The sequence below is a fragment of the Suncus etruscus genome, chromosome 15, assembly GCF_024139225.1.
Source record: "Suncus etruscus isolate mSunEtr1 chromosome 15, mSunEtr1.pri.cur, whole genome shotgun sequence".
Lineage (NCBI taxonomy): Eukaryota > Metazoa > Chordata > Mammalia > Eulipotyphla > Soricidae > Suncus > Suncus etruscus.
Genome location: NC_064862.1, coordinates 88,537,181 through 88,564,665, shown reverse-complemented (window position 1 = coordinate 88,564,665; position 27,485 = coordinate 88,537,181). Strand labels below are relative to the sequence as shown.

The 27,485-nt window shown below is 56.3% G+C and overlaps 2 protein-coding genes and 1 long non-coding RNA gene across 3 annotated transcripts in view; 2 read left to right on the top strand and 1 right to left on the bottom strand.

The window, feature by feature from the left end:
- Positions 1 to 27,485, top strand: part of LOC126029691 (uncharacterized) — a 126,240-nt gene that overhangs the window by 5,884 nt on the left and 92,871 nt on the right. The gene's annotated exons all lie outside the window — the stretch shown is intronic.
- LOC126029664 (U2 small nuclear ribonucleoprotein auxiliary factor 35 kDa subunit-related protein 2-like) lies at positions 1,325 to 6,165 on the bottom strand. The gene is made up of 2 exons (XM_049787975.1): positions 6,095 to 6,165; positions 1,325 to 2,908 (listed from the first exon to the last, which is right to left on the bottom strand). The coding sequence occupies exon 2, from the start codon at positions 2,861 to 2,863 to the stop codon at positions 1,331 to 1,333; it is 1,533 nt and encodes a 510-aa protein (XP_049643932.1). The 5' UTR covers positions 2,864 to 2,908; positions 6,095 to 6,165; the 3' UTR covers positions 1,325 to 1,330.
- On the top strand, positions 7,176 to 21,219 carry PIAS4 (protein inhibitor of activated STAT 4). Its single transcript, XM_049787995.1, has 11 exons — positions 7,176 to 7,215; positions 13,077 to 13,554; positions 18,062 to 18,146; positions 18,226 to 18,267; positions 18,378 to 18,468; positions 18,558 to 18,686; positions 18,769 to 18,874; positions 19,224 to 19,297; positions 19,483 to 19,643; positions 20,396 to 20,526; positions 20,626 to 21,219. Exons 1-11 carry the CDS (start codon positions 7,189 to 7,191, stop codon positions 20,904 to 20,906), a joined length of 1,605 nt encoding a protein of 534 aa, XP_049643952.1. The 5' UTR covers positions 7,176 to 7,188; the 3' UTR covers positions 20,907 to 21,219.

Below are 27,485 nucleotides of genomic sequence, written 5' to 3'. Positions count from 1 at the left end.
TCCTGGATTGGCTGCTTGCAAGGCAAACACCGCTGTGCTATCTCTCCGGGCCCTGGAGTAATTTTTTTTTAAGAGGACAATATTTTGGGGCCGGAGAGATAGCATGGAGGTAGGGCATTTGCCTTGCATACAGAAATCTGTGGTTCGAATCCTGGCATCCGATATTGTCCCCTGAGCCTGCCAGGAGTGATTTCTGAGCATAGAACCAGGAGTCACTCGAGTGCTGCCGGGTGTGACCCAAAAACCAAAAAACCCAAAGGAAAAAAAAAAAGAGGACAATATTTTATATGGGGGGAAAACAAGTATATTCAACTATAGCCACATACAACTTTGTGTAAAAAAAACTTTGTGTACACTCTGTTTGGATGAAAAATGACCAAACTAATACTGTAATGTTAACTGGTTATCCTTCAGGGGAAGGTAGGATGACAAGTCATTTCACCTCACTAACAAACACATTTTTGGTTGCCTATCGGAATGCTAGGGTGATGTCAGAGAAGAAAAGGATTTATATACAGGTCTCCAGCAGATTTGCTAAACCATTAGAGCTCAGTCCAAGGAGGCAGCAGTCATAAGAAATGAGTTATGGAGGGCCAGAGCGATAGCACAGTGGCAGGGTTTTTGCCTAGCATGAGGCAACCCAAGGCAGTCCTGGGCTCAATCCCCACATCCCACATGGTCCCCTAGCCTGCCAGCAATTTCTGAGCCCTGAGCTAGAAGTAACCCAAGTACTGCAGGGTATGGCTCCAAAACCAAACCAAACCAAAACACATTTTTGGTTGCCTATCAGAAGCTAGGGTGATGTCGGAGAAGTAACAGATTTCTACACAAGACTCCAGCAGACTGGCTAAGTCATTTAAGTTCAGAGCCTTCCCTTGATCCAAGGAGGCAGCAGTCATAAAAAATTAGTTATGGGGGCCAGAAAGATAACACAGCAAATAGGGTTTTCACCTTGCACTCAGATAACCCAAGTTCGATTCCGGCATCCCTTATGGTCCCCCAAGCCCACCAGAAATTATTTCTGAGCACAGAGCCAGGAGTAATCTCTGAGCACTGCTGGTGTGGCCAAAAAAGCAATAAATAAATAAATAAATAAATAAATAAATAAATAAATAAATAAATAAATTAGGTGCCACAGCAATTGCTCGGTGGGTAGAAAATTTGCCTTACACCGTGGCTGACCCGGGCTCAATCTTGGCATCCCATATAATCCGCCAAGCCTGCCAGGAACGATTTCTGAGCTCAGAACCAGGTGAGGCCTCAAAAAACAAAAAAAATTAAGAAATAAAAAAAATAAATCAGTGATGCCATCATTTGAGAATAGATCGCTTTATTTGGATTTGGGACTGGGAACAGTTCTGTCTCTACTCCTCGATTTGGATTTCCTCCTACCACGACTCCTGGACCTTGAGAAGCTGCGACTACGACTGCGGCTGCGGCTGTGGCTACCACTCCAGCTTCGGCTCTGGCTCTGTTTTCCACTCCGGCTCTGCCTCCGGCCACGGCTGTGGCTCCTACTGCGGCTGCGGCTGTGGCTGGGCCTCCGACTGCGGCTGGCTTTCCTGCGGCCACGGCTGTGGCTGCGTGCTCTCCTGCTCCTCCGATTCCTCGAGCCGTGCCTTTCGTGGCTTCGGGAGGATTTGGGGGATCTCCTTTCCCGGTGACTGCTCCGCCTCTTCTTCCCAGTCTCCCCTTTTCTTTTGTAAGCGTGGCCAGGACTCGGGCTCCTCCTCCTCCTGGTCCGGCTGTAGTAGTCGTCGTGGTGGCCCATCCTGTCTCTCCTGTCCAAGTTCTTTCCGGATGACCCAGTCCGCTCCGGAGATAAGTGAATGTCTCGGTTGGCTTCCCAGAATTCGTTGTTGGGATTTCGGAAGACATGAAGGAAGTTGCAGTGTTTCCCTCGGGGACACTGCTGGATTTCGAACAGGCCACAGATGGCCATTTTCCAGCGGGTCACTGGGCAGAATTCACAGTGCAGCTGGCGGCCTGCATACCAGCGTCCGTTAAACAGAGTAAGGGCGGCTCGACACTCCTCTTCTGACTGATACTGCACGTAGACGTTGCCCCTCAAGTGAGGTTCTAAGTTGCAGCTGACCTTGAATTGGACCACTTTGCCCACGTTCTTGAATTCGGGCAGCACGTCGTGATAAAAGTCCAGGAACTGCTGGTAGGTCTCCTCTTCGCTGTACTCCAAGCCGGCGTCCGGGTCGTAGTCGTCCCGTCGGCACTGTTCCATGCCGAAGGTGGTGAACATGCTTTTAATGAGAAGGGTGGGACTCGAGGTGGGGACCGTGTGTTTCCGGGAACACCGATCCCCAAATCTGCACGCTCCGGTCTTATTGTAGAACGGACAGTGAGCTCGATCTTTCTCCATCACTCTCGTGTCCGGGGGTGGTTCTGGGTTTTGCCACGTGGTGCCGTTTTCCAGCTCGTTCTCAGCTCGTTCCAGCATCTTCTGGCCGGCCTCCTCTCTTTCTCGCTTCTCCTGCTTCTTCTGCTCTTCCTCCTCTCTCTCTTTCCTCTGCTGTTCTTCCCATTCTGCCTTCAGTTTTCTCTCCTGTTCTTCCTGCCGTTTGCGAATGGCCTCTTCCCTCTCCTTCTTCAATCTGAATTCTTCTTGGGCCTTCTCCTCCCGCAGCAACCACTCCTGATGCAACCTTTGCCTCTCTATCTCCCGCAGCCTCTCCTCTTCGAGTTGTTTTTCTTCATCCAGGGCCTCCTCCTCTTCCTCCTCTTGGGCGAGTCCTGCATCTCTCAGGCGTGCCAGTTCCTGCCGCCGTTTCTTGCGTTTCTCCTTCTTCAGGGCCGCACGGTATTTTTTGTGACTTAGTTTCTCCGGAAGAACTATCTCCGACGCTGCCATCTTCCCTCCTGGAGTGATCTCCACAAGCAGAGCCAGGAGTAACCCCTAAGTGGCCGGGTATGAACCCCTCCCAAAAAAAAAAAAGAAAATTCTTTATCATGACATTGCAATAAATTGGAAATGTACCAAAATGAGAGATGCCTGGAAGATTCACTAGAAATGCTGGGTGGTCCAGAAACATCCTTAACCCAGGACCATCATCTTTGTTGTTTGTCTCATTTTGTGGAACCACACCCAGTGATGCTAAGGGCCTATTTCCAGCTCTGTGCTCAGGAGTGACCCCTGGCGGTGATCGGGGGGAATATGAGCTCTGGGAATGGGCCAGGGTCAGTTAGTTCCAGGCAGGAAAAATGCCTTCCCATCCATTTCTCTCTTGAGCCCCTATATTTATGCAGCATTTATGCCCTTGGGGGTTTTGTTGTTGTTGTTGTTTTTGGTTTTTGGGGTCATACCAGGTGGCACTCAGGGGTTACTTCTGGCTCTGTGCTCAGAAGTCACTCCAGCAGGCACAAGTGAGGGACCATATGGACCATACCAGGATTTGAACACCTTCTGTTCGAATCAGCTGCGTGCAAGGCAAACCGCTTTACCACTGTGCTATCTCCCCACCCTTGTTGCCCCATTTGTGGGGTCCCGTTTACTCCTTTGTTGGGTATTTGTGTATCCTCAAAGAGCTCCCAGAATGAAAAATTGATTCCCCATCCTCTTGTCCCCTTGTGGGAAGAGATCTTGGTAATATTTATCTGCAGCAAATAATCCACACAGACCGGAGGGTTAAAGGGTAAAAGGTTGGGGATCAGAGATATAGCATGGAGGTAAGGTGTTTGCCTTGCGTGCAGAAGGTCAGTGGTTCAAATCCCGGCATCCCATATATCCCCTGAGCCTGCCAGGAGCGATTTCTGAGTGTAGGGCCAGGAGTAACCCCTGAGCGTTGCTGGGTGTGACCCAAAAACAAAAAAACAAAACCAAAAAACAAAAAACAAAGGGTAAAAGGTTGGGCGAAGAGAGTCCTTTGTCAGCCTGCTGCTGGCTCCAAAACACACCTTGAGCCAGCCAGCCAACTCTGGCAAAAGACCCCGAAAAACCTCGCTCCCAAACTATTTATTCGGCTCTCAACAGCGCCCCCATCTGGAAGGTCAAGGTGGGACAACAGGCAAAGAATAATCTTACGGAAATATTTTCATATACCACACAACCCCTGTTCTTTTTTTGTAACCTGGATAAATGATATAATCACTCAAGACCCTAGTTTTCTCATTTTGGTTCTTTGGAACCAAAAATAGCTCCTAGTTCACAGGTTTAAAGTGAGGACATTAGCTAACAGCAGAGCTTGGCAATGAATTTCATCATCTATGAAAGATATTAGTCAGGGGGCTTTCTCTTGGACATGGAACTGGTGGGTGAAAGGCTAACTGAATCACTTTTGTTTGTTGACTGGTTTATGGGCCATACCCAGCTCTGCTCTGGACTTATTTACTCCAGGTTCTGCCCTCTGTGATCATTCCTGGGAGGTTTAAGGGAACCAAATGATTTTTTTTGGGGGGGGTCACACCCGGCAGCACTCAGGAGTTACTCCTGGCTCTACTCTCAGAAATCACTCCTGGCAGCCTCGGGAGACCCTATAGGATGCCGGGATTTGAACCACGTCCTTCTGCATGCAAGGCAAACACCTCCATGCTATCTCTCCGGCCCCTGGGGGGAACCAAATGAGATGAAAGGAACCAGAAGCAAGCCCTGAGCATAGTGACCAGAAAACAAAACCAAACCCAAAAATTAAAGCCCCAAAATCAAACAGCTTTCTCACCACATCTGAAACCATTGGAAAACATGGAACGACAAGAACTATCCTCAAACAAACATACTTGTAAAAGAAAAAGAAAAAGAAAAAAAAAAAAAAAAAAACAGAGGCTGCACAGCGTTGGTTGACCACAGTTCAATCCCTGGCATCCCAAAGGATCCCTCAAGTCTGCCAGGAGTGATTCCTGAGTATAGATAGAATCAGGTAGTAGGGACCAAGGTGGTGGTGCTAGAGTTAAGGTGTATGCCTTGCAAGAGCTAGCCTAGGGTCAGACCATGGTTCGACACCCCCCATCCCATATGGTCCCCCCCAAGCCAGGAGAGATTTCTGAGCGCATAGCCAGGAGTAACCCCTGAGCATCAAATGGGTTGCCCCCCAAAAACAAAAACAAAAACAAACAAAAAGAATCAGGAAATAATATCTGAGCAGTACTGGGTATGGCTCCAAAACAAAACAAATCAAAAACCAAAGTGGTAGTCCAGAGGACAGGTCACTTGGATTTTACAGAGTCAGCCTGGTTTCCACTTGCAGCAGCCCTGAGCACAGCCAGATGTGGCCCCCATCCCCCCAAAAAAACCTAGATGTGAGGCTGGAGATAGTACAGTAGTAGGGCATTTGCCTTGCATGCAGCCAATGCAGGACCAATGATGGTTCGAATCCCGGTATCCTATATGGTTCCCCATGACTGCCAGGAGCTATTTCTAAGTGCAGAGCCAGGACTGGTTCCTGCGTGCCACCGGTGTGACCAAAAAACAAACAAACTAAAAAAAAAAAAAAAAAAAAAAAAGCAAAAAGCTAGGACAGTGAAATTCAATTAAGATGTGTGTCTAAGCTGCTGGTGTGGTAGTCACACCACTATCCTGGGATTTGACAAACCACTGGGGTGACAAATGTGTTATTTTGGTGGCCGAGACACACAGTATGGGAGGGAAGGCACAAGCCCAGTGCCTGGCTGCCATGGCAGAGACTAGGCCCTAGTCACTAGGATTTGAACCTTGGGACCATGTAATGGTCCCGCAAGCTCCAGCAGGGGTCGCTCCTAAGCACAGAAGCCAACATAGGGGCCAACTCCCTTTCCAAAACAGCACAAAAAAAAAAAAAAAAAAGAACCCAGGAGGGAGGTGGAAAGGCCCCTGAACGCCACCAGCTGTTTTTCCAACTTTGTGGAAGTCTTCAACCCACTTGTTTAAATAGGTAAAAAGATAGTACAACAAACAGCGTGTTTGCCTTGCATGCTGCTGGCCCAGGTTCGATCCCTGGCACCCCTATATAGTTACATACACACACACACACACACACACACACACACACACACACACACACACACACACACACACACACACACTGTAGTCCCTGGGGGGATGGACCTTGGTGCTCCAGCATGCAAAACCTGAGGTCCAGCAGAACTTGGGAACTTTTTCCATCAAACTTACCTTGATCACTGAGCTGGTGGGGAGAGGAGGGAGGGGCACTGGAGAATCAAGATCTCAGGGGCCGCCGGGGGCGATAGTACTGCAGGGAAGGAGGCTCTTGCGTTACTTAAGGCCGACCCAGGTTCGATCCCCAGCCTCCTACGTGGGTCCTCTGAGCATTAGGAATGATCCCTGATTAGAGAGAACAGAAGTAAGCCCTGAGTGTGGTGGCTCAAAAAACAAACAAACAAACAAAAAACTAAACAAATAAGCGAATTAGGATCTCAGGGAATGAATGGCCTCTGGCTGCTGGTTAGTGAGGAGAAAAAAGTTGGGGTTCCCCAGTCCTATTAAATAGGCAATCAGTAGGAAGCCTTGGGGAGCCTTGGAGTAGGCTAAGGAGGGTCCCTGCAGATCCCAAACCTTTTTTTTTAGTGCTTGGTGTTGGGGAGACGCGGTTTAGTGTACACTGCGGAGAAAGGCAACAAGAGTTTTGGGGAGCTGCAGGAAACCTGGGAAAGGATCCCCAGGCATTTGCCCAGGGCCCAGGGCAAGCAGAGCGCGGGGACCCGGATGTACAGAGCGCGGGCCTCCGTGCAAGGCTCCGGAGGTCACCGCCGCTCCCACCACCCAGGCATCCGGGGCGCATCCGGCGACACCCGGCGCTGGGACTCGAGACAGCCGGCGGCATCGTCGTCGCTGCCGCCGCCGGGCCTTCCCCGTCCCTCCCACGACACGATTCCTTCCCGGCGGCCGCCCGCTTCACCCCCACACCTGCGCGCGCGCGCGAGAGAGAGACAGAGGCTCGTGTCGCTTTAAGAAAGAAGACGCGACCCCGGGGTGGGCGTGGCTTGCGTTTGCGATGCCGTCGGGGTGGGAGGGGGCGGGTGGGGGGGGGAGAAACGAGCGGGAGGGGCGAGTGCGAGCACAGACGTTGGAGGAGGCTCAACCTGATTGGCTGGACGCCCGGGCGGCGTCGTTGCGCGCGTGCGCAGCGGCGAGGTAAGCGCGCGCGGCCGCCGATTGGCCAGCGCAGACGCCCCGCCCACGAGTGGCGTTGGGTCACGTGACGCGACGGCTGGGGGCTCCCGGCGCGGGGGACGCTGGTGGCCAAGATGGCGGCGGAGCTGGTGGAGGCCAAAGTGAGTGAGCGGCGGCGGAGGCGGCGGCGGCGGCGCCGGGCCGGGCGGCGGGGCGTGCGGGGTGCGGGCCGGGGGCAGGGCCGAGCCCCCGCTGTGAAGCCCGCAGAGGCCGGGGGCCTCCCGCGGCTGCCCGCCCGGCTCCCCCGCGCCCCCCGCTCCGGCCCTGGGAGGCTCCGTGTGCGGGGCGGGGATCGGGGGCGGGGTCGTGGCGCCTCCTCCGGGCCCGGGTCCGAGGGAAGGGAGGCTTCCAACGGCCGCGCCTCCCCCGCATGCAGCCAGGGCTTCCCCCGGTGCCCAGCCTGAGCCTTTCGGGTCCGATCCCCCCCAAACCCCGAGATCAGACCGGGCCCCGCCTCCAGGCCTGAGACTCGGGGGACCCCCCACCCCCAGTTGCTCCCCGGACCCCGATACAGCTCCTCCAGACCCAGGGGGGTCCTTGCTGCTGGCTCTGGGCGAGTGTCTGCGGTTTCTCCTTGCACCCCAAGGCGCCCCGATTTCCTCCCCCGGCTGGCTCGGGGGGCTTAGCGCCTTTTGGGGTCCCCCCTCCCGAGCCCCGCAGCTGCCACCGTCGTCAGCACCCTCTGATGGGTTCGGTGCAAGCACCCTGGGGCCCCCCCCAACCCCAACCCGCCCGGGCCCCGCCCCCCTGCTGCTGCACCCCCAGATCTTTCCCGCCCCTTGAGCCCCACCGGTTGGGCCAGTCTCCAGCAACTCCCACACACCCGCCCGGGGGTCTCTAAAACCTTTTAGACACCCAGGCTCGCCTGCCTCCCTCCCGCCTCCTGGGGATCGGGTGTCCCCTTTTGATCTGCTCTGCATCCCCCCAACCCCCAGTCGCGTCGGGACGTCTGGGCTCGCGGCCTCCCTTCTCCCTCCCGCCCTCCCTCCCTCCTCCCACCTCGCTCCCTGCCAGGCTCTGGTATCGATCCCAGACTCGGCTCCAGGCTTGATCTCTCTCTAGCTGACTGTCGGGGAGCTGTTCTCCCGGGTGGGTGGGTGTGGGGGCTGCTTTGACGCCTCCTGTCCCGGGCTCCGTGCAAACGGCCTCCCCCAAACCCAACCAGGACACCATGGGCCCCCGTTGTCGCCCCCAGAAGTTCGTTCAAGTGTGTATGTTTGAGACACGGACAGAGACTGGACCTGAGGGAGCCCTGGTATTTGCTTCCCTCCTCCCAGATCCCAGACCCACCGACCCCCAAACTTGCAGACGTTGTCCTGCCTTTGTCCCAGATGGGGAGGGGTCCCTCACACTTCTGCGTGCCTGGAGAAGAGGAACCCTAACTTTTAACTCAGCAGGGTGCTTTGCAGTATGAGATTTGAGGGGTCAGGGTCCCACTCCCTGTAGATGGATACTTTGGGGGGTGTTTTGGGGCCACATCCAGTGGCACTCCTGGCTCTGCGCTTATAAATGATTCCTGGCAGGCTCCAGGGACCCTATGGGAAGCTGGGGATCGAACCCTGTCAGCTGCGTGCAAGGCAAACACCCTACCCCCTATGTTATCGCCCCAGCCCCCATGGACATTTTTTATTTTACTTATTTTCTGGTCTGGTTGTCACACACAGGAATGCCCATGGTTTACTCTTGGCAGGGCCTGGAGTGCTGGGAGGGGGGACAGCACCTAAATACCCTTAGACTAATTATTGCTCCTTTCCTAATTATGGCCCTTTCCTCCCCTGAGAGTCTCAGCATATGAGAGATTAGCCACAAACACCCCTCCAAATTCCTACAGAGCCCCCCCTCTGCTTCTGTGATCAGCTTTTCACTGTCATTTTGGAGGGTCTGAGGGTGAGGGCCCTCCAGTACTGCCATAGGCTCTTTCCAACCTCTCCTTAAGAGCTGAGTTTGTTTTTACTTTTACTTTTTTCTCTTGGGGGGTTGCAAACTTGGAAAACTCCAAATAAGACTTGCCCTGGGGGGGGGCCAGAGAGGTAGCATGGAGGTAGGGCATTTGCCCTACATCCAGAAGGATGGTGGTTCCAATCCTGGCATCCCATAGAGTCCCTTGTGCCTGCCAGGGGCGATTTCTGAGTGCAGAACCAGGAGTGACCCCTGAGCGCTGCCGGGTGTGACCCAAAAACCAAAAAAAAAAAAAAAAAAAAAAAAAACCTTACCCTGGGTATCTTCAGGGGGCAACGGTTATCTTGGGGGAGTGGAACAGGGCTCTGGAAGGTTCTGGATGCCTCTGGAGAGGTGGGAGCTATTTATAACTGAGCCAGAGTACGAAGTTCGGAGCCCTGAGTGTGGCCCTTCACAAGGGCTCCCACCTTAAACCCCCCCCCCCCCGTGTACTCCCACATCCCCCAGCGCAGGCTCCTTCCTGGTGGGAAATCGATTGTTAAAAAAAAAGGCAGATGGGTGGGTGCAAAGGAGGACCCCACCACCGGATCTTGCCATTCCTTCTTGGTGCCTTTGCTCTATTCCCATGTATGTGTGGGGTCAGGCCCCCAGGGTCCTTGGCAAGATCTTGCGCAGGAGGGGTGGCCTCCCCTTAATTGAGCTAGTTGTCCCCGGAAGTCAGGGACCCCCAGATCCTCACTGAGACTCCATTTCCCCACATGCAGCTGGTACAGGGAGCAAGGTTCCCACGGGGAATGGTCCCCAAGTGTTGTGATTAAGTCCTGGTGCTGAACTTCTTTTTGGGAGGGTGGGTCACACCCAGCAGCGCTCAGGAATTACTCCTGGCTCTGGGGCTCAGATGTCGTTCCTGACAGGCTCTGGGAACCATATGGGATGCTGGGATTCAAACCACAGTCTATTAGTGCCTTGCTGTGTGCAAGGCAAATGCCCTACCACTGCTATCTCTCCAACCCCAAGGTGCTAAACTTTTTTTTTTTTTTTAAGTTTTTGGGTCATACCCGATGGTGCTCAGGGGTGACTCCTGGCTGTCTGCTCAGAAATAGCTCCTGGCAGGCATGGGGGACCATATGGGACACCAGGATTCGAACCAACCACCTTTGGTCCTGGATCGGCTGCTTGCAAGGCAAATGCCGCTGTGCTATCTCTCCGGGCCCAAGTGCTGAACTTCTTGACTGCCTTGCTTGCTGCTGGCATCTCAGAGTCCCCCTCCAGCCTGCATGCCCCAGTAGACTCTGCCCAGCAGTCACTACTCTGGCCCCCCACATCTAGAATTGCACCCCATAATCTGGAAGCTGCAGGGGTCAGACTTTGACAAACGTGGGTTTGTCAGGAAACTACAACAGTAGTGCTAGATCTTTTTCTTGGTCTTGGGGTGCCATCCTGACTTCTGGTCTTGGGCTGAAGCTTTGTCCCCACTTTCTGCTAGAACGACCTTTTTGTTTTGGTTTGGTTTTTGGGTCACACCCAGCAGCGCTCAAGGGTTACTCCTGGCTCCATGCTCAGAGATCGCTCCTGGCAGGCTCCGGGCACCATAGGGCACGCTGGGATTCAAACCACTGTCCTTCTGCATGCAAGGCAAATGTCTTACCTCTATGCTCTCTCTCCAGCCCCTTGTTTTGTTTTGTTTTGTTTTGATTTTTGGGTCACACCCGGCCACGCTCGGGTTAATCCTGACTCTGCACTCAGAAATCCTCTCCTGGCAGGCTTGGGGGAATCATATGGAATGCCGGGATTCTAACTAGAGTCCATTCAAGATTGGCCCATGCAAGGCAAATGCCCTACAGCTGTGCTTTTCTGGTCCACACCTTGCACTTCCTCAGGGGTTAATTCTGGTGGACTCAGAGGATCCTATGGGATGCTGAGGATGGAACCCAGGTCCGCAGCTGCAAGATGCCCTCCTTGCTGTGCTATCACTCAGGCTCCTCGCACTTTTTTTTTCTCATCACATTTTTTTCAATGAAAGTCAGTTGTGGGGGTCAGAGAGATAGAATGAGGTAAGGCATTTGCCTTGCATGCAGAAGGTCATCAGTTCGAATTCCGGCGTCCCATATGGTCCCCCGAGCCTGCCAGGAGCGATTTCTGAGCATGGAGCCAGGAGAAACCCCTGAGCACTGCCGGGTGTGACCCAAAACACACACACACACACACAAAAAGAAAGTCAGTTGTGGCCGGAGAGATAGCATGAAGGTAAGGCGTTTGCCTTGCATACAGAAGGACAGTGGCTCGAATCCCGGCAGCCCATATGGTCCCCTGACCCTGCCGGGGCCGATTTCTGAGTATGGAGCCAGGAGTAGCCCCTGAGAACTGCCGGGTGTGATCCAAAAATAGAGAGAGGGGGGGGAGGGGGAGGGGAGAGGAGAGGAAAACCTCCAGACCCTCAGGGACTCTGAACTCTGTTCTGGGGGGTGTCCCCCATCAGTACCCCAACTCTGCATGCAGGTCCCCAAGAATGTAAGGGGCGAGGTTGCCCAACCTGTTTGGTCTGGGTTGTTTTTAGGCGGGGATTCTTTGGGGGCCACACCTGGCAGTGCTTAGAGGTCACTCCTGGCAAGCTCAGGAGACCCTATGGGATGCCGGGGATCGAACCCCCGTCAGCTCCCTGCAAAGCAAATGCCCTCCCTGCTGTGTATTGCTCTGGATTGTTAAGGGGGGCCCAACTGTAGAGGTGCTGAGGGGTTACACAGTGTTCCACCCTCAGTACTCTGCTTGGCCTGGGAACACCAAGCTGTATCTCCCCACATCCCCAGCACAGTCTCCAGCCACCCCCAGACCCCAGGGTCTGTCGGGGCAGGCCCTGACCCTTGGGAATGCTGGGAGATGTCTGGGAACCTTTTTGTTTTGTTTTGTTTTTTGGGTCACACCTGGCAGCGCTCAGGGGTTACTCCTGGCTCTATGCTCAGAAATCGCTCCAGGCAGGCTCGGGGGACCATATGGGATGCCGGGATTCAAACCACGGTCCTTCGGCATGCAAGGCAAATGCCCTACCTCCATGCTATCTCTCCGGCCCCATGTCTGGCAACCTTTGTAATGATGTTTTTTTTTTTGTTTTTTTTTTTTGTAGTTTTTGTAGTTTTTGGGTCATACCCGGCAGTGCTCAGGGGTTATTTCTGGCTCCAGGCTCAGAAATTGCTCCTGGCAGGTACGGGGGACCATATGGGGCACCGGGATTCGAACTGATGACCTCCTGCATGCAAGGCAAATGCCTTACCTCCATGCTATCTCTCCGGCCCCTGGTTGTATAATGTTTTTATTTTTTATTTATTTTTTTTTTGTTTTTGGGCCACACCCATTTGACGTTCAGGGGTTATTCCTGGCTATGCGCTCAGAAATCGCCCCTGACTTGGGGGGACCATATGGGATGCTGGGGGATCGAACCCGAGGTCCGTCCTATGCTAGCGCTTGCAAGGCAGACACCTTACCTCTAGCGCCACCTTCCCGGCCCCGATGGTGTGTTTTGGTTTGGGGGCTACACCCGGCAGTGCTCAAGAGATTCCTCCTAGCTCTGCACCCCAAGAATCCCTCCTAATAGACTCAGGGGACACAATGGGGATTGAACCTGGGTCAGCCGCTTGCAAGGCCAGCAGCACCCCTTCCCACGGTGCTCTTACTCTGGGAATAAGGGTCTCCGGGGACCCCCCAGCGACCAGGGTCCTGGGACAATGAATAAGGGAATCTCCCCTAACGTGTCCCAACGTCCTCACCTCCCAGATGATGTTTCCCCAAATTCCACTGTGTGTGAGTTGGGGGGGGGGGTGCGTGCACAGGAGAATGAGCTGGAAGCAGCAGGAAAGAACAGCAGCCGGTCGACCTCATGGGGAAGCACGAGGGGAGTTTCCACTGTGCCCCCAAAGGAGCGACTGTGGGCCCCTTCCATTCCCGCTCAGCTGCCAGTTGGTGACCTGGCATGAGGAGGCCCTGGGGCGGCCTCTGAGTGGGTGTCATTGTTTGCCCCGCCTGTGCTCACCACCCCCCACACCCCCACCCGCCTTTCCCCTCTCCCCAGAACATGGTGATGAGTTTCCGAGTCTCGGACCTGCAGATGCTTCTGGGCTTTGTGGGCCGCAGCAAAAGCGGCCTCAAGCACGAGCTGGTGACGCGGGCGCTGCAGCTGGTGCAGTTCGACTGCAGCCCGGAGCTCTTCAAGAAGATCAAGGAGCTGTACGAGACTCGTTATGCCAAGAAACAGGCCGACCCGGGGCCCCCCCAGCAGCCGCCCCCGCCGCCCCAGCCCGCCACCGCACCGCCTCGGCCCCTCGATGGCCTGGCCGCCGTCCACGCTGCCGCCGCCTACGAGCGCGAGCCCCGGGCCGGCGCGGGGGCCCGGACGCCCCTGGCTGGCCCCAACCTGGACTTCCCGGTGCTCTACGGCAAGTACCTCAACGGACTGAGCCGCCTACCCAAGGCCCTCAAGCCTGAGGTGCGCCTGGTCAAGCTGCCGTTTTTCAACATGCTGGACGAGCTGCTGAAGCCCACCGAGCTGGGTGAGCGAGCGAGAGAGCTGGGGTGGGAGGCAGAGAAGGAGAAGTGGCCCGCTGGAGGGAGGAACACCCCCAGACACACACACACACACACACACACACACACACACATACACATACACACACGCACGCACGCACGCACATACGCACACATACACACAGCGCAAGCACGCACATAGTCTCACACTCCCAGGCTGTGTCCCTGCTCTCCTGGCCAGGCCAAGTGCGCCCCCTCCTGGTGGAAAGAAAGGGGGTTCAGGGTCTGTGGGAACCCCCCAGGACTGCTCAGTGCTGAAAGCCGGCTCTGGGGTTCCTCTGTGTCCCACTCACTGACTCCCTGCTTTTACTCCTCCACGTGTGTCTGTGTGGGTTTGGGGGTAGGGGATAGGGTACCCCCTTGAGCCACGCCTAACCCCTTGTCCTGTGTCCCTGGGCACAGCTCGATGTTACAGCTTCCTGTGATGGGGTCAGTGGTGCTGGGGACCCTCCCACCCTGCATCCTCAGGGGTCACTCCCAGCTGGTTTCTTTTTTTTTTTTTTTTTTTTTCCTTTTGGTTTTTGGGTCACACCCAGCAGCGCTGGCTCAGGGGTTTCTTCTGGTTCTATGCTCAGAAGTCGCCCCTGGCAGGCACAGGGGACCTTATGGGATACCAGGATTCGAACCACTGTCCTTCTGCATGAAAGGCAAATGCCTTATCTCCATACTATCTCTCCGGCCCTTTAGCTGGGTTCTTAACAGCCTGTATTTGGGATTGGGCAGCATCGGTAGCTGTGGGTCCTGCCTGCTGTTCCTCATGACGCCCCCATAGTCTAGTCCTAATGGGTCCTCTCCCCTCTCCCGCAGCCCCGCCATCCACCTACCTGGACCTTCGTTGCCATCCCAGGGCCCTGGTGGGTGGAGGGGGGGGATTGAGGGCCTGGTCGGATGCAGAGCTCCTCTACCTGCGCCATGTCCCTTATGCTCCAGATGGCCCTCTACCTTCTCTCTGGACAGGGCCTGTCCTCTGCCCTCGGCTAAATGGCCCAGCTGTCTCACTAGGGGGGCCAGGGGGGGGGAGCCCTTCTGAGTGGGGCTCAGGTGGGAGATTGGGGGGACTTGAATGAGGCCCTTCCCGGGGATTTCACTGCTGCTTGTGACATGAAATGCGCATCCCACAATGCATCTCTGCCCAGAGCCCCCGGGACCCCCCCATCAGTCACCTGATCTCCGGGAGGGCCTGTCTGCCAGGGCGGTTGTGAACAAAGAGGTAGCCCCGCCCACAACCCTCCCCGGACCCCCCCAAGTCCCTCTGTTTACTGGGATCAGGGCCCCCCATTCATTGTCCCAGGACCCTGGTCGCTGGGGGGTCCCCCGAGACCCTTGCTCCGCCCTGCTCCTCCCCTTCCCCTTGCCCCGCCCTGACCCTGCAGGAGGACCAGAGCGCCCCCCTCCCAGAGCCAGTCAGGAGCCCCCATAAATCAAGCTCTGGAATGTGGGTGGGGGAGGGGTGGTGACACTGCAGGGTCTGAGGGTGGTGGGAGACCCCCGAAGCCCCCACCCCCAAACCTCCGCCTGAGCCCCTCAGCTCAGTCCTGCTGCCCCCTGGACTAAGCCCTGAAGAGGGGTTGATGGGGTGGGTCAGCACCTTCTTCCTGACCCCAGCAGGGCTGGGGGCCATGTCCCAGGTCACACGGCTGTGCAAGGCGCAGTCTCAGGGGGCCCAGGAGTACCCCCGGCGTGGCCTGCGGGGTACAGCGAGGCCCATCATGAGACTGCGGAAGGAAGGAAGCTGGTCACTGACCTGACTCTGGGCTGGGCCCCGCCTCCACCCCCCCACATCCTGTGCTGAGCCCCAAGGTAGCAGACGGGGGCGCAGTGGTCACCCCCCCCCCTTCAGGACACAGGCTTCCTCCCCCAGGCTCTGGGGCAGCTTTGTTAGGGCCTCTCACAGGGGAGCTCGGGACCCACCCTGGGGTAATGCTAGGGTGTCATGGGTGACTTGGAGAGACTGGGCCAGAGGTGGCAGTCGGGAAGGCTTCTGTGGGAGGTGGTACGGCTGGGAGCTGGTGGGGGCAGGGAGCTGGCTGTGAATACAGGCCATTGTGACAGGGCCCCAAAATATACCAGGGAAGGGAGGCTGCACTGGACCTTCCCCGGGGGCCCTCCTAGGTTGCCACTGCTTCAGCCCTGAACCCAGCTGTTCCAGAGTCCCTGGGCCCCTGCCCTGCCCAAGAAGCTGACAGGGGCAGGTCTGGAACGGTGGCAGGGGACCAGTGTGGGAGGGCATTGACTTTGCTCAAACCCAGCACCCAACCCAGGTTTAATCCCCAGCAGCCCATGGGGTCCCTGAGCACCGCCAGAAGAGTCTGGGTGCTCCCCAACCAACGCCTGGAACGTGACTGTCCCTCCTGACTCATGGTCTGGGGCCGTGCTGGGTTGGGCCCAGGATTCTTCGGGGGAAATAGGGAGGCGACTATCCCCTGGCCAGTTCTGCTCTGCTGTTGGGCCCCAGCTGTTGTGGTCGCCCAAGCCAGGGGACCCAGCAGAGCCCCTCCCATGTGCTCTGAATTATGGGTCCATAATTATGAATTATGGCCTGGGGGGTCCATCCTGTACCTTGGTTTGGTGGCACTGGGCCAGGCCCCCATGTCAGCAGATACAAACAACAAGGGTGGGGGGGCGAGGTGGCCAGACTATTCAGGTGTCCAGCTTCTCGACAGCTATGCATTCCATGCTCTTCCCCTAGAGACTCAGCCACTCCCTGCATCTACTTCATCCCCCCCTTTTTTTTCTGTTTAATTTATTTAAGAAAAATTAGGGGCCGGAGAGATGGCATGGAGGTAGGGTGTTTGCCTTGCATGCAGAAGGACAGTGGTTTGAATCCCGGCATCCCATATGGTCCCCGAGCCTGCCAGGAGCGATTTCTGAGTGTAGAGCCAGGAGGAACCCTTGAGCACTGCCAGTGTGACCCAAAAACAAAAAAAAGAAAGAAAAATTGAAGGGAACCATGCACTGCAGTGCTCAGGGCTTCCTCCCAGCTCTGCACTTAGGGATCACTCCTGGTGGTGCTTGGGGGGCCCTATGAGATGCCAGAGATTGAACCCCACTCAGCTGACTGCAAGGTCAGGCCAGCACTCTCCCTGCTGTACTCTCATTTCCACCCTTCTTTTGGTTTTGGGGGCCACCCAAGACCCCTGGCCCTGTGCTCGGGGAATACTCCTGGTGCTGGGTGTGGAACAGAATCAGGTCACACCCTAGGGTAGGGCACAATCACCAATCAGCCTAGGATCAGTAACATAATCCCATGGTAATGTTTACATACACAACACTGGGGAATGAACCTGTGTTGTCCCCTGCCCTGTCATCGCTCCTGGGCCCCCTCTACATTGTGGGGTATTGGGGGATCAGAGGTCAGGCCCCCATCTCAGCTTGGCTTTGGGGAGGTTCCGAGTGGCCTGAGCTACTTGGTTCCCAAGAGCCTTGGGAGCTGGGCCAAGGTATCCACTCTCCAGCCTGGCGCTGCCTCTTGCTTTTTAGCCTCTTGCCTCTCCGAGCTCTGCCCCTGCCCCTGTCAGCTTGGGGCCCATGCGGGCTGCTGGGAGTGGAACCTTCCAGATAAGGAGGCGCCCCAGGGCCCTGTGGGATCGTTGAAAGGGACTCTTCGGGATCACAACCCTGTGGGATGAAGGAAAGGACGCTGGGTGGGGGATGGGCACTGTCTGCCCCTGGCCTGAAGAGCCCCCCAGGAAGTGCCTGCCCGAGGGACTGAGACTTCGAAGGCAGCCCACCTCCACTCCTGCCCTGAGCAGGCCCTGACTTGTCTCAGGGCAGGACTTGTGTCCCCTTACCAGTCTCCATGTTGTCCCAGAGGCTCAACTCCCCGGGGACCCTCAATGATAAACAGGTACAGACATGGGGCTGCCAGGGCCTTACACCCTCTTCCTATTTGCTGGGGTCATTCCCAGCAGGCTCAGGACTCTGGCTCTGTGCTCAGGGATCACTCTTGTGGGATTGGGGGGACCTGTGCAGTGCCGGGTAGAACCCCCGTCACGGCCACCTTCAAGGTAGGCGCCCTCCCTGCTGTCCCATCATGCTTCAGAGATGGCTAGGGTGGCTGATTGGGGTTGGGGGAAACCCTGCCAGTGGCGAGGCTGTTTGCCTTGCACAAGCCGACCTGGGTTCCATCCGCAGCCTCCAAGCATGGTCCCGAGAGCACCACCAGGCGTGATCCCTGAGCACAGACAAGAGTCAGCCCTAAGCCTCACTGGATGTGGTCCGGAGGAAAACGAAAACAACAAAAAAATGACTCAGTGGGCTGCACCCCACCCCACCCCACAGCACGGTGCTGCAAGTAGCCTGTCCTCCCCACATTAGTACCCACCCATACTCACCTGTGCCACACACACGCCCCGCTGCCCTCCCAGCCTGGGTGCAGGTCTCTGCAGAGCCAGGAAGCAGCGGGATGGCCCCTGGGGGGGCACCCAAGGAGCCTCTTGCGGGGCCCCATGGCAGCAAGTCGGTGTGTGTCAGTCCCACAGAGCAGCGAGAAACTGCAGGAAAGCCCGTGCATCTTCGCCCTGACGCCGCGCCAGGTGGAACTCATCCGGAATTCCAGGTGTGGGACAGAGGGGCTTGGGGGGGGCCCCGGATTCCCCTTCCTATCGGGCTTGGGTTCACACTCCTTCCTCCTCCAGGGAGCTGCAGCCTGGAGTCAAGGCCGTGCAGGTGGTCTTGAGGTGAGCACCCCACTCCTCATCACCCCCAAACCCCTCAAATCTTATCACCCGCTCGCTTCTGCCCTCCACTGGCAGCTGCAGCCCACACCCGCTATGTTCCACACACACAGGATTTGCTACTCGGACGCTAGCGGCCCCCAGGAAGACCAGTACCCCCCCAACATCGCCGTGAAGGTCAACCACAGCTACTGCTCCGTCCCGGTGAGGGAGACGGGGGTTCTACCTGGGAGGAGGGCTCGGCATAGTGGGGAGCAGGAGAGTCACCCACCCACCTGCCCGTCCGCTCGCAGGGTTACTACCCGTCCAACAAGCCGGGCGTGGAGCCCAAGCGGCCTTGCCGCCCCATCAACCTCACCCACCTCATGTACCTGTCCTCAGCCACCAACCGCATCACTGTCACCTGGGGCAACTATGGCAAGGTGAGTGGGGCGGGCCTCCCACCTCCCAGCCCATCTACCTGTCTCTGTGTGTCTGTGACTGTCCATCCTCACCTGCCCGCAGAGCTACTCGGTGGCGCTGTACCTGGTGCGGCAGTTGACCTCATCCGAGCTGCTGCAGCGGTTAAAGACCATTGGAGTGAAGCACCCCGAGCTGTGCAAGGCACTGGGTGAGCGAATTTGGTGGGGGTGGTGCCAGAGCCCTCCGAGTTGGGGGTGTGGGAGGCAGCAGAGCCTTAGCTGGGATCATCCCCCCACGACTGAGTGGAGGGAGCCCTGAGTTCAGCACCCCATTCCACCTCTTCAGCCCAGGCTCATTGTGGGGGGGCAGGTCCTCCTGGGTTCTTCCCACAGCGGGCGTGGACCCATCCCTTGGGGGAGCACCGTCAGTTCCAGGGTGTGGGGATCCAGGAGGTCCCTGGCCCCCATTCCTTACCGCCCAACCCAGGGCCCTGAAAAGTCAGAGGCCAGCTTTGCAAACCCTCCACCCCATCACGCCGCCCATCCTCCTCCCCGCAGTCAAAGAGAAGCTGCGCCTGGACCCCGACAGCGAGATTGCCACCACAGGCGTGCGAGTATCCCTCATCTGTCCGGTGAGGCGGGCAGGGCAGGCTGGGGGTGCGGGGTGCGGCCAGGCCTGGAGTGGGCTGGGGTGTGCATGAGCTCTGCCTGCCCTCCACCATGCGGGGTTACCGAGTGCCACGGGTATCTGTGGGGTGGAGTTGCGGAGTGACTGGCCTGCTCATGCCCCACCTGCCCCACCCCATCCCGCTTGCAGCTGGTGAAGATGCGGCTATCGGTGCCCTGCCGGGCAGAGACCTGTGCCCACCTGCAGTGCTTCGACGCTGTCTTCTACCTTCAGATGAATGAGAAGAAGCCCACCTGGATGTGCCCTGTGTGTGACAAACCTGCGCCCTATGACCAGCTCATCATAGACGGGTGTGTGCCCCCCGGCTGTCCATGTCCAGCCACTGGCCCTTGAGACCACACCCTTGACTGGCCAGGCCCTTCTGCGCCACCCCTCACCAGGCCACATCCCCCTCCCACAGTAGGATGGGGCCCCTCCGACCCCTGATGAGACACATCTCAGGTGGACTGGCAGCCCCTAGTAGGCCCAGCGTCCCTAAACTCACCCAGGACTCGAACCAGGGTCTATGCAGCTCTGAGCCTGGGGCCCTCCCTGATGGGTCGAGCTGCCGCCCTCTGGCAGGCCGGGCAGAGGGAGGCGACCAGGCTGAATGGTGGCTCTGTTCGGCCCTGGCAGCTGCATGGCCAGCACCCGCTGGCCCCCGCTGAGGCCCGGGGCAGGCCACTCAGTTCGGGTGTCAGCCGTTGGGGCTGGGAGTGTGGGTTGTGGTCGGTAATCTGGGAAGCTTCCTGGGGGAGGGGACCTTGTCTGTCCCTGGGTTTTTAGTGACTTGTCCTCAGGCCTTCCTTCCCCCCCCCCCACCTCTGGCTGACCCTGGGGTGGGAGAAGCAGCAGCAGCAGCAGCAGTCGCTGCAGCCCAGGCTTTGCCGGAGGAGGAAGAGGAACTGCCAAATGGGGCTCTGGGGGCTGAGTAGGAGTTTTCCGGGAGTGCCGTGCATTGTGGCAGAATGGCTGCTCTGGTACAGGCGGCCCCCAACCGCCCGTCTGGGATGCAGCTCCCATTACATGGGTGTGTGTGGCCTCCTCTCGCCCCCCCCCCCAGGCTCCTCTCCAAGATCCTGAGCGAATGTGAGGACGCTGATGAGATCGAATACCTGGTGGACGGTTCGTGGCGCCCGATCCGGCCCGAGAAGGAGCGAAGCTGCAGCCCACAGTGCTCCATCTTGGTGCTTGGTGAGTCAGGGCTGCCCCCTGCCCCTTCCTCCCAGCACCCGGCCCTGCCCAGCCTAGCCCTACCCTAACCACCACCACCACCCCTTGCCCTCTTCGCAGGCAACTCGGATGCCAACAGGCTCCTGGCTGCCCCCAGCATGAACGGCAGCGGTGGAGGTGGCAGCACGGCGGGGGCGCTCGGGGGCGCCGGCGGAGGTGGCCCGGGGGGTGGCCCCGAGAATGGCAAGGCCAGCGCTGACGTGGTAGACCTGACGCTGGACAGCTCGTCGTCCTCTGAGGACGAAGACGAGGATGAGGAAGACGACGAGGATGAGGACGACGAGGGGCCGCGGCCTAAGCGCCGCTGCCCGTTCCCCAAGGGGCTGGTGTCGGCCTGCTGACCGGCTGCTGGCCTCCGGACCCCTCTTCCAGGTGCTCTCCCGGGAGCGAGCGCGGAGATCGAAGGAGCGCACGGACAGACGGACGGACGCACTAACGCACACTGGCAGGGCTGCAAGGCGGGCCTCGGGGCACAGGAGCAGGAGCCAACCTGACCCTTGTCGTCACCACCGTCCGTTGGACCGATCCTTTTTCCAGGGCACCCCTTTTCCCCCAGCGCCCAGCGCCTGCAGCACCTAGACTGTGCAATGGGAGGATCAAAGGAAAAAAAAAAAGACAAAAACACACACAGACACAGGCAAAACAACAAAAAATATATAGGAAAAGGAAAAAACACAGAAGCAGAAAACCGGACAAGCAAAGCTACAAGAATGGGAAGGAACTTAGAGCAATGAACTGTGCCCCCCCCCCAAAGCCTGGCCAGCCCCTGGACAAGAGGGTGACCCCTGGTCTTCTTCAGCATCGAGCATTCCAGCTGGTGCCCGGGCTGGCCCCCACCCCGCACCCCTCACCGTCCTATGCCTGGTCCCCGACCTTCCCCCTTTTCCCCCGTTTCCCCCCAGCAGAGAGAGCCCCGACTGACTGCGGCGCCCAGAAACAAGCGTTTTCAAAGCCAAGAAGCCATGGAGTGGGTTTGGGGGAGGTGGGTGGGCCGGGGACGAGGCGAAATGGGGGTGTCCGGGAGGGGCCGTAGGGGGGGTTGGGTGCAGGGGACGGGAGGGATTAGCCGCAGCTGTGTCGTTATTTTTTTGGAAAGTGCAATAACGTATTTCGCAGACCGGGCTTGTGGTCAGGGACCCTCCCTCTCCCTCCACCCCCCCTGCAGACTGGAGGGGGGACTTGAGGCGGGGAGGGAACCCCAGGGCGTGGCTCCAGGTGGGGTAAGGTGGGCAGGGGTCAGTTTTTCTAGCCAGCTACCTCGGTAACTCCAATTCAGGTTAACTTCCCTTAGGACGGCGCCCGCTGTCCGCCCCCAAAAACCCGCCGCTCCCCCTCGGGAGGGGCCTCTCTCCCCTCTTCTAGCTCTTGGTTTTTCTTTTCCCCTCACGGGTCCCAGGCCTGCCCATCACCCCTGCAGCGCCCCCCCACAATCTCGTCTTCCAGCACCAGGGACCGAGAACTGGTCCAGACCCGCTGGCCCTCAGATGCCCTGGGAGCCCACGGCTGGGGACTGGAGGGCCCCCTCTAGCCAGTGTGGGGTCCTTTGATTTCTTGGGGGCCTTTTAATCTCTCTTCTCCAGCTTCCCCCCTCCCCGCTCCTCTCTCCCCCAGCCCACATAACCCCAGTAATTTCCCTTGTACAAACAGCTCACAGCGCAGTGAGAAGCAATATCATTTCAGGTCTAGAGAAGACGGGGTGGGTCTGTGTCTGGTTGGGGGCAAATTCAGTTTTACTGTAGAAACTCGGTCCGCAGTCGGGCCCGCGTCTGCCTGCCCGCCAACGGGAGGGTGGCTGGTTTTCTAATATTTGTATTCTAATTTAATTGTTTTTTAAAAACGCGAATAAAAATGAAAAAAAGGTCACGCGGTCGGGCCGCCCACGATGGGGTGGGTCTGTGTGTGTGTGTTGGGGCGCCTGGGAGAGCTGAGCTGGTCCTTGTCCCCCCTCCAGGGTGTGGCCCCAGCCCAGTAAGGTGCCAAAAAGCCAGCCAAAGGGACCCCCGGCGGGCAGAGGAAGCTCCAGCTCCTTGCGTGGGACTGGGCACGACCCCCGGACCAGCCGGCCTGCGGGGTGGGTCAGCCCAGAAGGCCCCTGGTGTCCCGGGGACGGGGACAGGACCGGCACTGTGGCCCACCACCCCCGACTGGAAGCGGGGCCGGGCTGGGCGTGATTCGACGGGGTGGAATGTTCTGGAGCTAGAGGTGGTGCTGGCTGGGCTATTAACCGGTCTTTGTCCGGGTTTTTTCCTTGGGGCCTATACCAGGCGATGTTCAGGGCCGACTTCTGGTTCTGTGCTCAGAATGGGATCCCGGGGGTCGAACCCGGGTTGGCCACATGCAAGGCAAACGCTCTCATTGATGGGCTTCGCCCCTGGGCCCCCTTGACGGCCTCAGTGATGACGGTGCCCAAGCTCTAGGGGCCCCTCGGGTGTGGTTCCCACATACCCCCGCTCCAGCCCTCCAAGCCCAGGTGACATGGGGGTGTAGAAGGAGCCAGGACGGGCCAGTCCCCACCTTCTCCCCTCCTGGTAAGGGAGCCCTGACATTTCCGCAAGGTATGCTGGTGGGGCGAAGGGCGGGAGCCAGTAACTAAATGGGGCTCACTTCCAGACCCCCGAAAAAGTCACAGGGGCACAATGGGTCGCCCGCCCAGGGCCTCCAGGAGCCACCCCAGAATCTATTTCTGCCAGCCCGAGGGTCCCCTTTCTCAGTGTCCACCCAGCCTGGCAGATATGCCAGCAGCACCCCCCCCCCACCAAGGAGCCCCCATGGGGGGACCTGACCGTGTGTAGTTCTGAGCTGAGTGGGTCCTGGAACCCCCACTGGAGAAGAGACTCCCAAAACCCTCCCTTCGTCCCCCCCAACAAAAAAAGCACGTGAAAATCAGGCAAAAGAGGCAGCGACGGTCGGAACAGGCTGCATTTTAGTGGCTTTGCTTCTTTTTTATGTACAAGAAAAATGAATGTTTTCCGTTTTTTTTCAATCATGTTTTTTCGACTTTTTTTTAAATTACTTTTAAAGCTTCTCCCCCACCCCCAAAAGTGCATTTTTTAAAATCAATTGTTTTTGCATGTTGTTTTTCAGACTCCCACACTTTTTATATAAAGACTCTCATGTACAGTCCATGGAATGTCTCCTCTGTGCTACGGCGCCCCCCCCTCCAGGCCAGCTCCCCAAAGTCCAAGGCACCTTGTATATCTGGGCCCCGGGCCTCCCCCAGGGGAGAGACCCAGCATTTGTACCCATCCCTGCCCACTGTGACCTCCAGCAGCCCTAGCCAAAGGGACAACGGCAATAGGGGGGTTCTCAGCCCATCTCATCTCCCAGCCCTGCACCCCTATAAATGTATAGTGCTAACAAATGTTTGAGGTTCAGCTACTGGGGGGGAGGCTGGACCCCAGGCCCTGACCCACCATGTCCAGCCAAGACCCCCCCCCAATCACCACCCGTCTAGGGGTCCACTTCCTCAGCTTAAATAACTTTTTAAAATAAAACTGCAAATATAAATATCTTTCTTTCTTCAAAAAAATAGGAATTATTTTCTTCTTTTTTTTTTTTTTCTTTTTCTATTTTCTGGGTTAAAAAAAAAATTCTTCTTGCTTTCCTTTCCCTCTGCCTGTCTCAAACCTTACAATCAATGCTGCTGCTGGGGAACCCAAGTGGAGGGGAGTTTGGAGTTGGGGGGAACCACATCCCTCCCCACTTCGGGTCCTGCAAGACCTCTCAAGACCATGGTCCCGGGGCTATCAGTAGTGCAAAGCCCTCAGCCCCAGAAGACTCTAGAAAGGGCTAAGCGAAGCCCACCTCCAGCCCCTCCCAATGCCAAGGAAAAAACCAAGTGCATGAAAGGTGACTTGAGTCACAGAGGGTTGTGCCCCCACCCACTGGCCTCAGGGTGGGTTTGTCCATGGGACCTAAATTTGGGGGGGCCAGGACAGGCCACACCCATTATCTGGGGCTACCTTCTGGCATATTACATTCACTGTTTCGTGTTCAACTTTTTTTTTTCCCTTCCCCTCTTAATCTCAAAAGGCAGGGTGGGAGAGTTGAGGAACAAAGCAAGGAACAGCAGCAAAGGGAATTTTTCTCTTTCTCTCTCAAAAACCCCCAGCAGCCCCCCAACCCACCACAGCTTGGCCATCAACACACTTGGAAACAAACATCCACACAAAACCCCACCAAGATGGAAAGAACAATTTCGCTCCGTTGTTTTTTTTTTTTTTTTCTTTTTTTCTTTTTTGTACCAGGCAGTTAAAAAAAAAAGAAAGAAAGAAAAACACCCCCTCCCTCACCAAAACAAAAAAGGAGAAAAAAACAAACAACCAAACCAAAATAAAAAAACCTTTTTTTTTCTGTCTCCTTTCATGGTCCAACACATCCCTTTTTCCAAGGTGTATGTATATATATATATACATACATATATATATATATATATATATATATATATATATATATATATATATATATATATATATATATATATATATATATATATTTTTCTGTTTGTTTCCTGAAACTCGAGAATTCAGCAGTTATCTTTGGCAACACTTGATCACGACCTTAATTTAAAGAATAAAAATAAAATCGATCCACGTCTATATACAGTAAGTGATTGCATGGGGAGGAGGGCTGGCAGGGAGAGGGCAGGGTGGGGTGGGCTGGGAGGGTGGTTTGGGGGCATCCCGGCTCTGAACCCATGCAGCCGGAGGGCAGCAGGACAAGGTCTATTATTTTTTTGAGAGGGTGAAGGGGAGGTTAAGGCCGAGCGGGCCGGCAGAAGCTGGGCGCGGAGCTAGGGGCAAGGGTTTAGTGCAATTTCCCGAGGAGGTCTGTGTTCAAGTGTTCTGGGCGGGGTTTGGCCCTTGCCTTCCCCCACTTCAGCCCCCCCCCCTAGAGTCCCATGTCCGGTCGCCCCCACTGGCCAGGACAACACCTGTGATTTTTTCAGTTGGTTTTATTGCGAGGGGGGTGTGTGCAGAGGGGTGTTGTCACAGAGAACCTCGCTGGGAGATGGGGTGGGAGCAAAGAGCTTGGGGAGATGGGAGGGACGTGGGGATGTCCCTGGCCTGGGCTCTCCACTCAGCCTCCACAGTTGGGGCCCCAGAGCTTGCCACCGCCCGGCCCTGGGCTCCCCCTGCTGCCCCCGCCTCATGAGGGGGGGTCCTGAGACATTTTAGGGGGCTGACGGCCCAGGGAGGGTGAGCTGTGGGCATGTGTTGGGGGGTGTCTCTCGTAAGAACAATTTCAGGTGCCTTCTTTAAAAAGCTTCCCTTTAAAAACAAAAACAAAACATGGGGGGGGGTCTGTCATGGAGCAAACAGGGGTGTTCAGATGTGGGGTGCCCCGGGCTTTCACGAGGAAAGGTCTCAGCTCAGCAGAGCGACTATTTACACAGCCCAGCTAGGCGCTGCCTATGCGGAGTAGGGAGGAATAACAGGGGGTGCGCTGGCCACCAGGACTCCCCCAGACCTTGGCCTGTTCGTGGCCAGTGGCTCGGTCAATGCCGTGCCTTTGGGGGGGGGACCAGAGGACAGAGGGAGGCCTGGGCCAGCCCCTGGATTACAGTCAGTGCCTTTGAGTAAAAAGAAGGGTGCTGGGAAGCGCGTAAAGGGGGGGGTCAAGAGGCATTAGGCCCTGGAAGTGGGGCCCCCCATCTACCACCTCCCTGGGGATGGTGCATACTTGGCCATATTGGAGGAAAGGGGCCCCCCAAAAAGGGCTGGAAGCCCAGATGTGGGGCAGGGAGGGTTGGAGGCATTGAGCACAGAGCATGGAAAAAACCAGGGGGCAATGTGGGGGGAGGTCGGACGAGGTCGGGGTTTAGATGTTCGGGCCCATCCCTGAGCTAGGGAGCCGTGAAGGGGGGACGCCCCTCCAACAAGGGCGGACAGTGTATGGCTAGTGGGTCATGAGATCAGGAAGGAAACTGATCAGGAAGGAAACTGAGGCAGGAGGAAAAGGGCGCTGGCTGGGAGGACCCCCATGCCCCTTAATCCTGCCTGCATGGGGAACTCCCCAATTTTTTCCTTTGCCGCCCCCAGCTCACCTTGGGGGCCTGGGGTGGGGGAGACAGGGCGTGAGGGAACAGAAGTGGATTCTACGTGTGCGGTGGGTTTGCTTTTTTATTATTTTGTACAAAAATAAATCAGCTTTTTATTTTCTTTTTCTTTTTTTTTTTTTAGGAATCTGCGCTCTCTCTCGCTCTCTCACTCACTCTCTTATCTCTTTTTATGTCTTTGCAGACTTTTCATAGAAGTTGGTTGCAACTTGTAAACATTGTTTGTTTTTTTTGTTTTTTTTTTTTTGTTTTTTGTATTTTTTTTTAAATTAAGAATAAACATAAAAGTCAAGTACCCGTTCTGTTAGAAAGTGCCAAGACTTCTATTGGTGGTTTGGTGGCCTCAGTTTGTTGTTTGGACATTTTTGTTTTGTTTTGTTTTGTGGGTGGTGGTTCCCCCCCTCCCCTCCTCTCGAATTATCTGGTAATGGCTGGTTTATTGCTTTTTTTTTTTTCCTTTTCTTTCTTTTTTTATCTTTTTTTTCTTTTTTTTTTGTAACAATGCACTTGCCTTTTGCTCCTCTCCCTCCCTGTGACTGGAACCCCAAGACACAGAAACCCGGGATCCACCTCAGGTGTGGGGCCTCTTGAGGAAAACTAGAGTTTTTTTTTCATATATATATATATATATATTTATATCTATATATAAACTTTTGTTTTTAAAGGAGGTGGGGGAGAAAAAATAAAGGGGGCAACAAATCTAAAAAAAAAAAGTGCTTTAAAAAATTGGAAGGGGGCTGGGAGGAAAAGAAGAGTTTTCAATTCATTGCCAAACGAATCGTGGGGGCCAGGGGTCCCCTAAGTGCCCTGGGGTGGGAGGAAGTGAGGGTGGAAAGAGGAGGTGAAGGTAAAGAATTGGGGG

Coding starts and splice junctions, on each gene's coding strand:
- LOC126029664 (XM_049787975.1), bottom strand. CDS start 2,863: ATGGCAGCGTCGGAGATAGTTCTTCCGGAGAAACTAAGTCACAAAAAA.
- PIAS4 (XM_049787995.1), top strand. CDS start 7,189: ATGGCGGCGGAGCTGGTGGAGGCCAAA. Junction 18,147..18,225: donor GAACTCATCCGGAATTCCAG/GTGTGGGACAGA, acceptor TTCCTCCTCCAG/GGAGCTGCAGCCTGGAGTCA. Junction 18,875..19,223: donor CGAGCTGTGCAAGGCACTGG/GTGAGCGAATTT, acceptor TCCTCCCCGCAG/TCAAAGAGAAGCTGCGCCTG.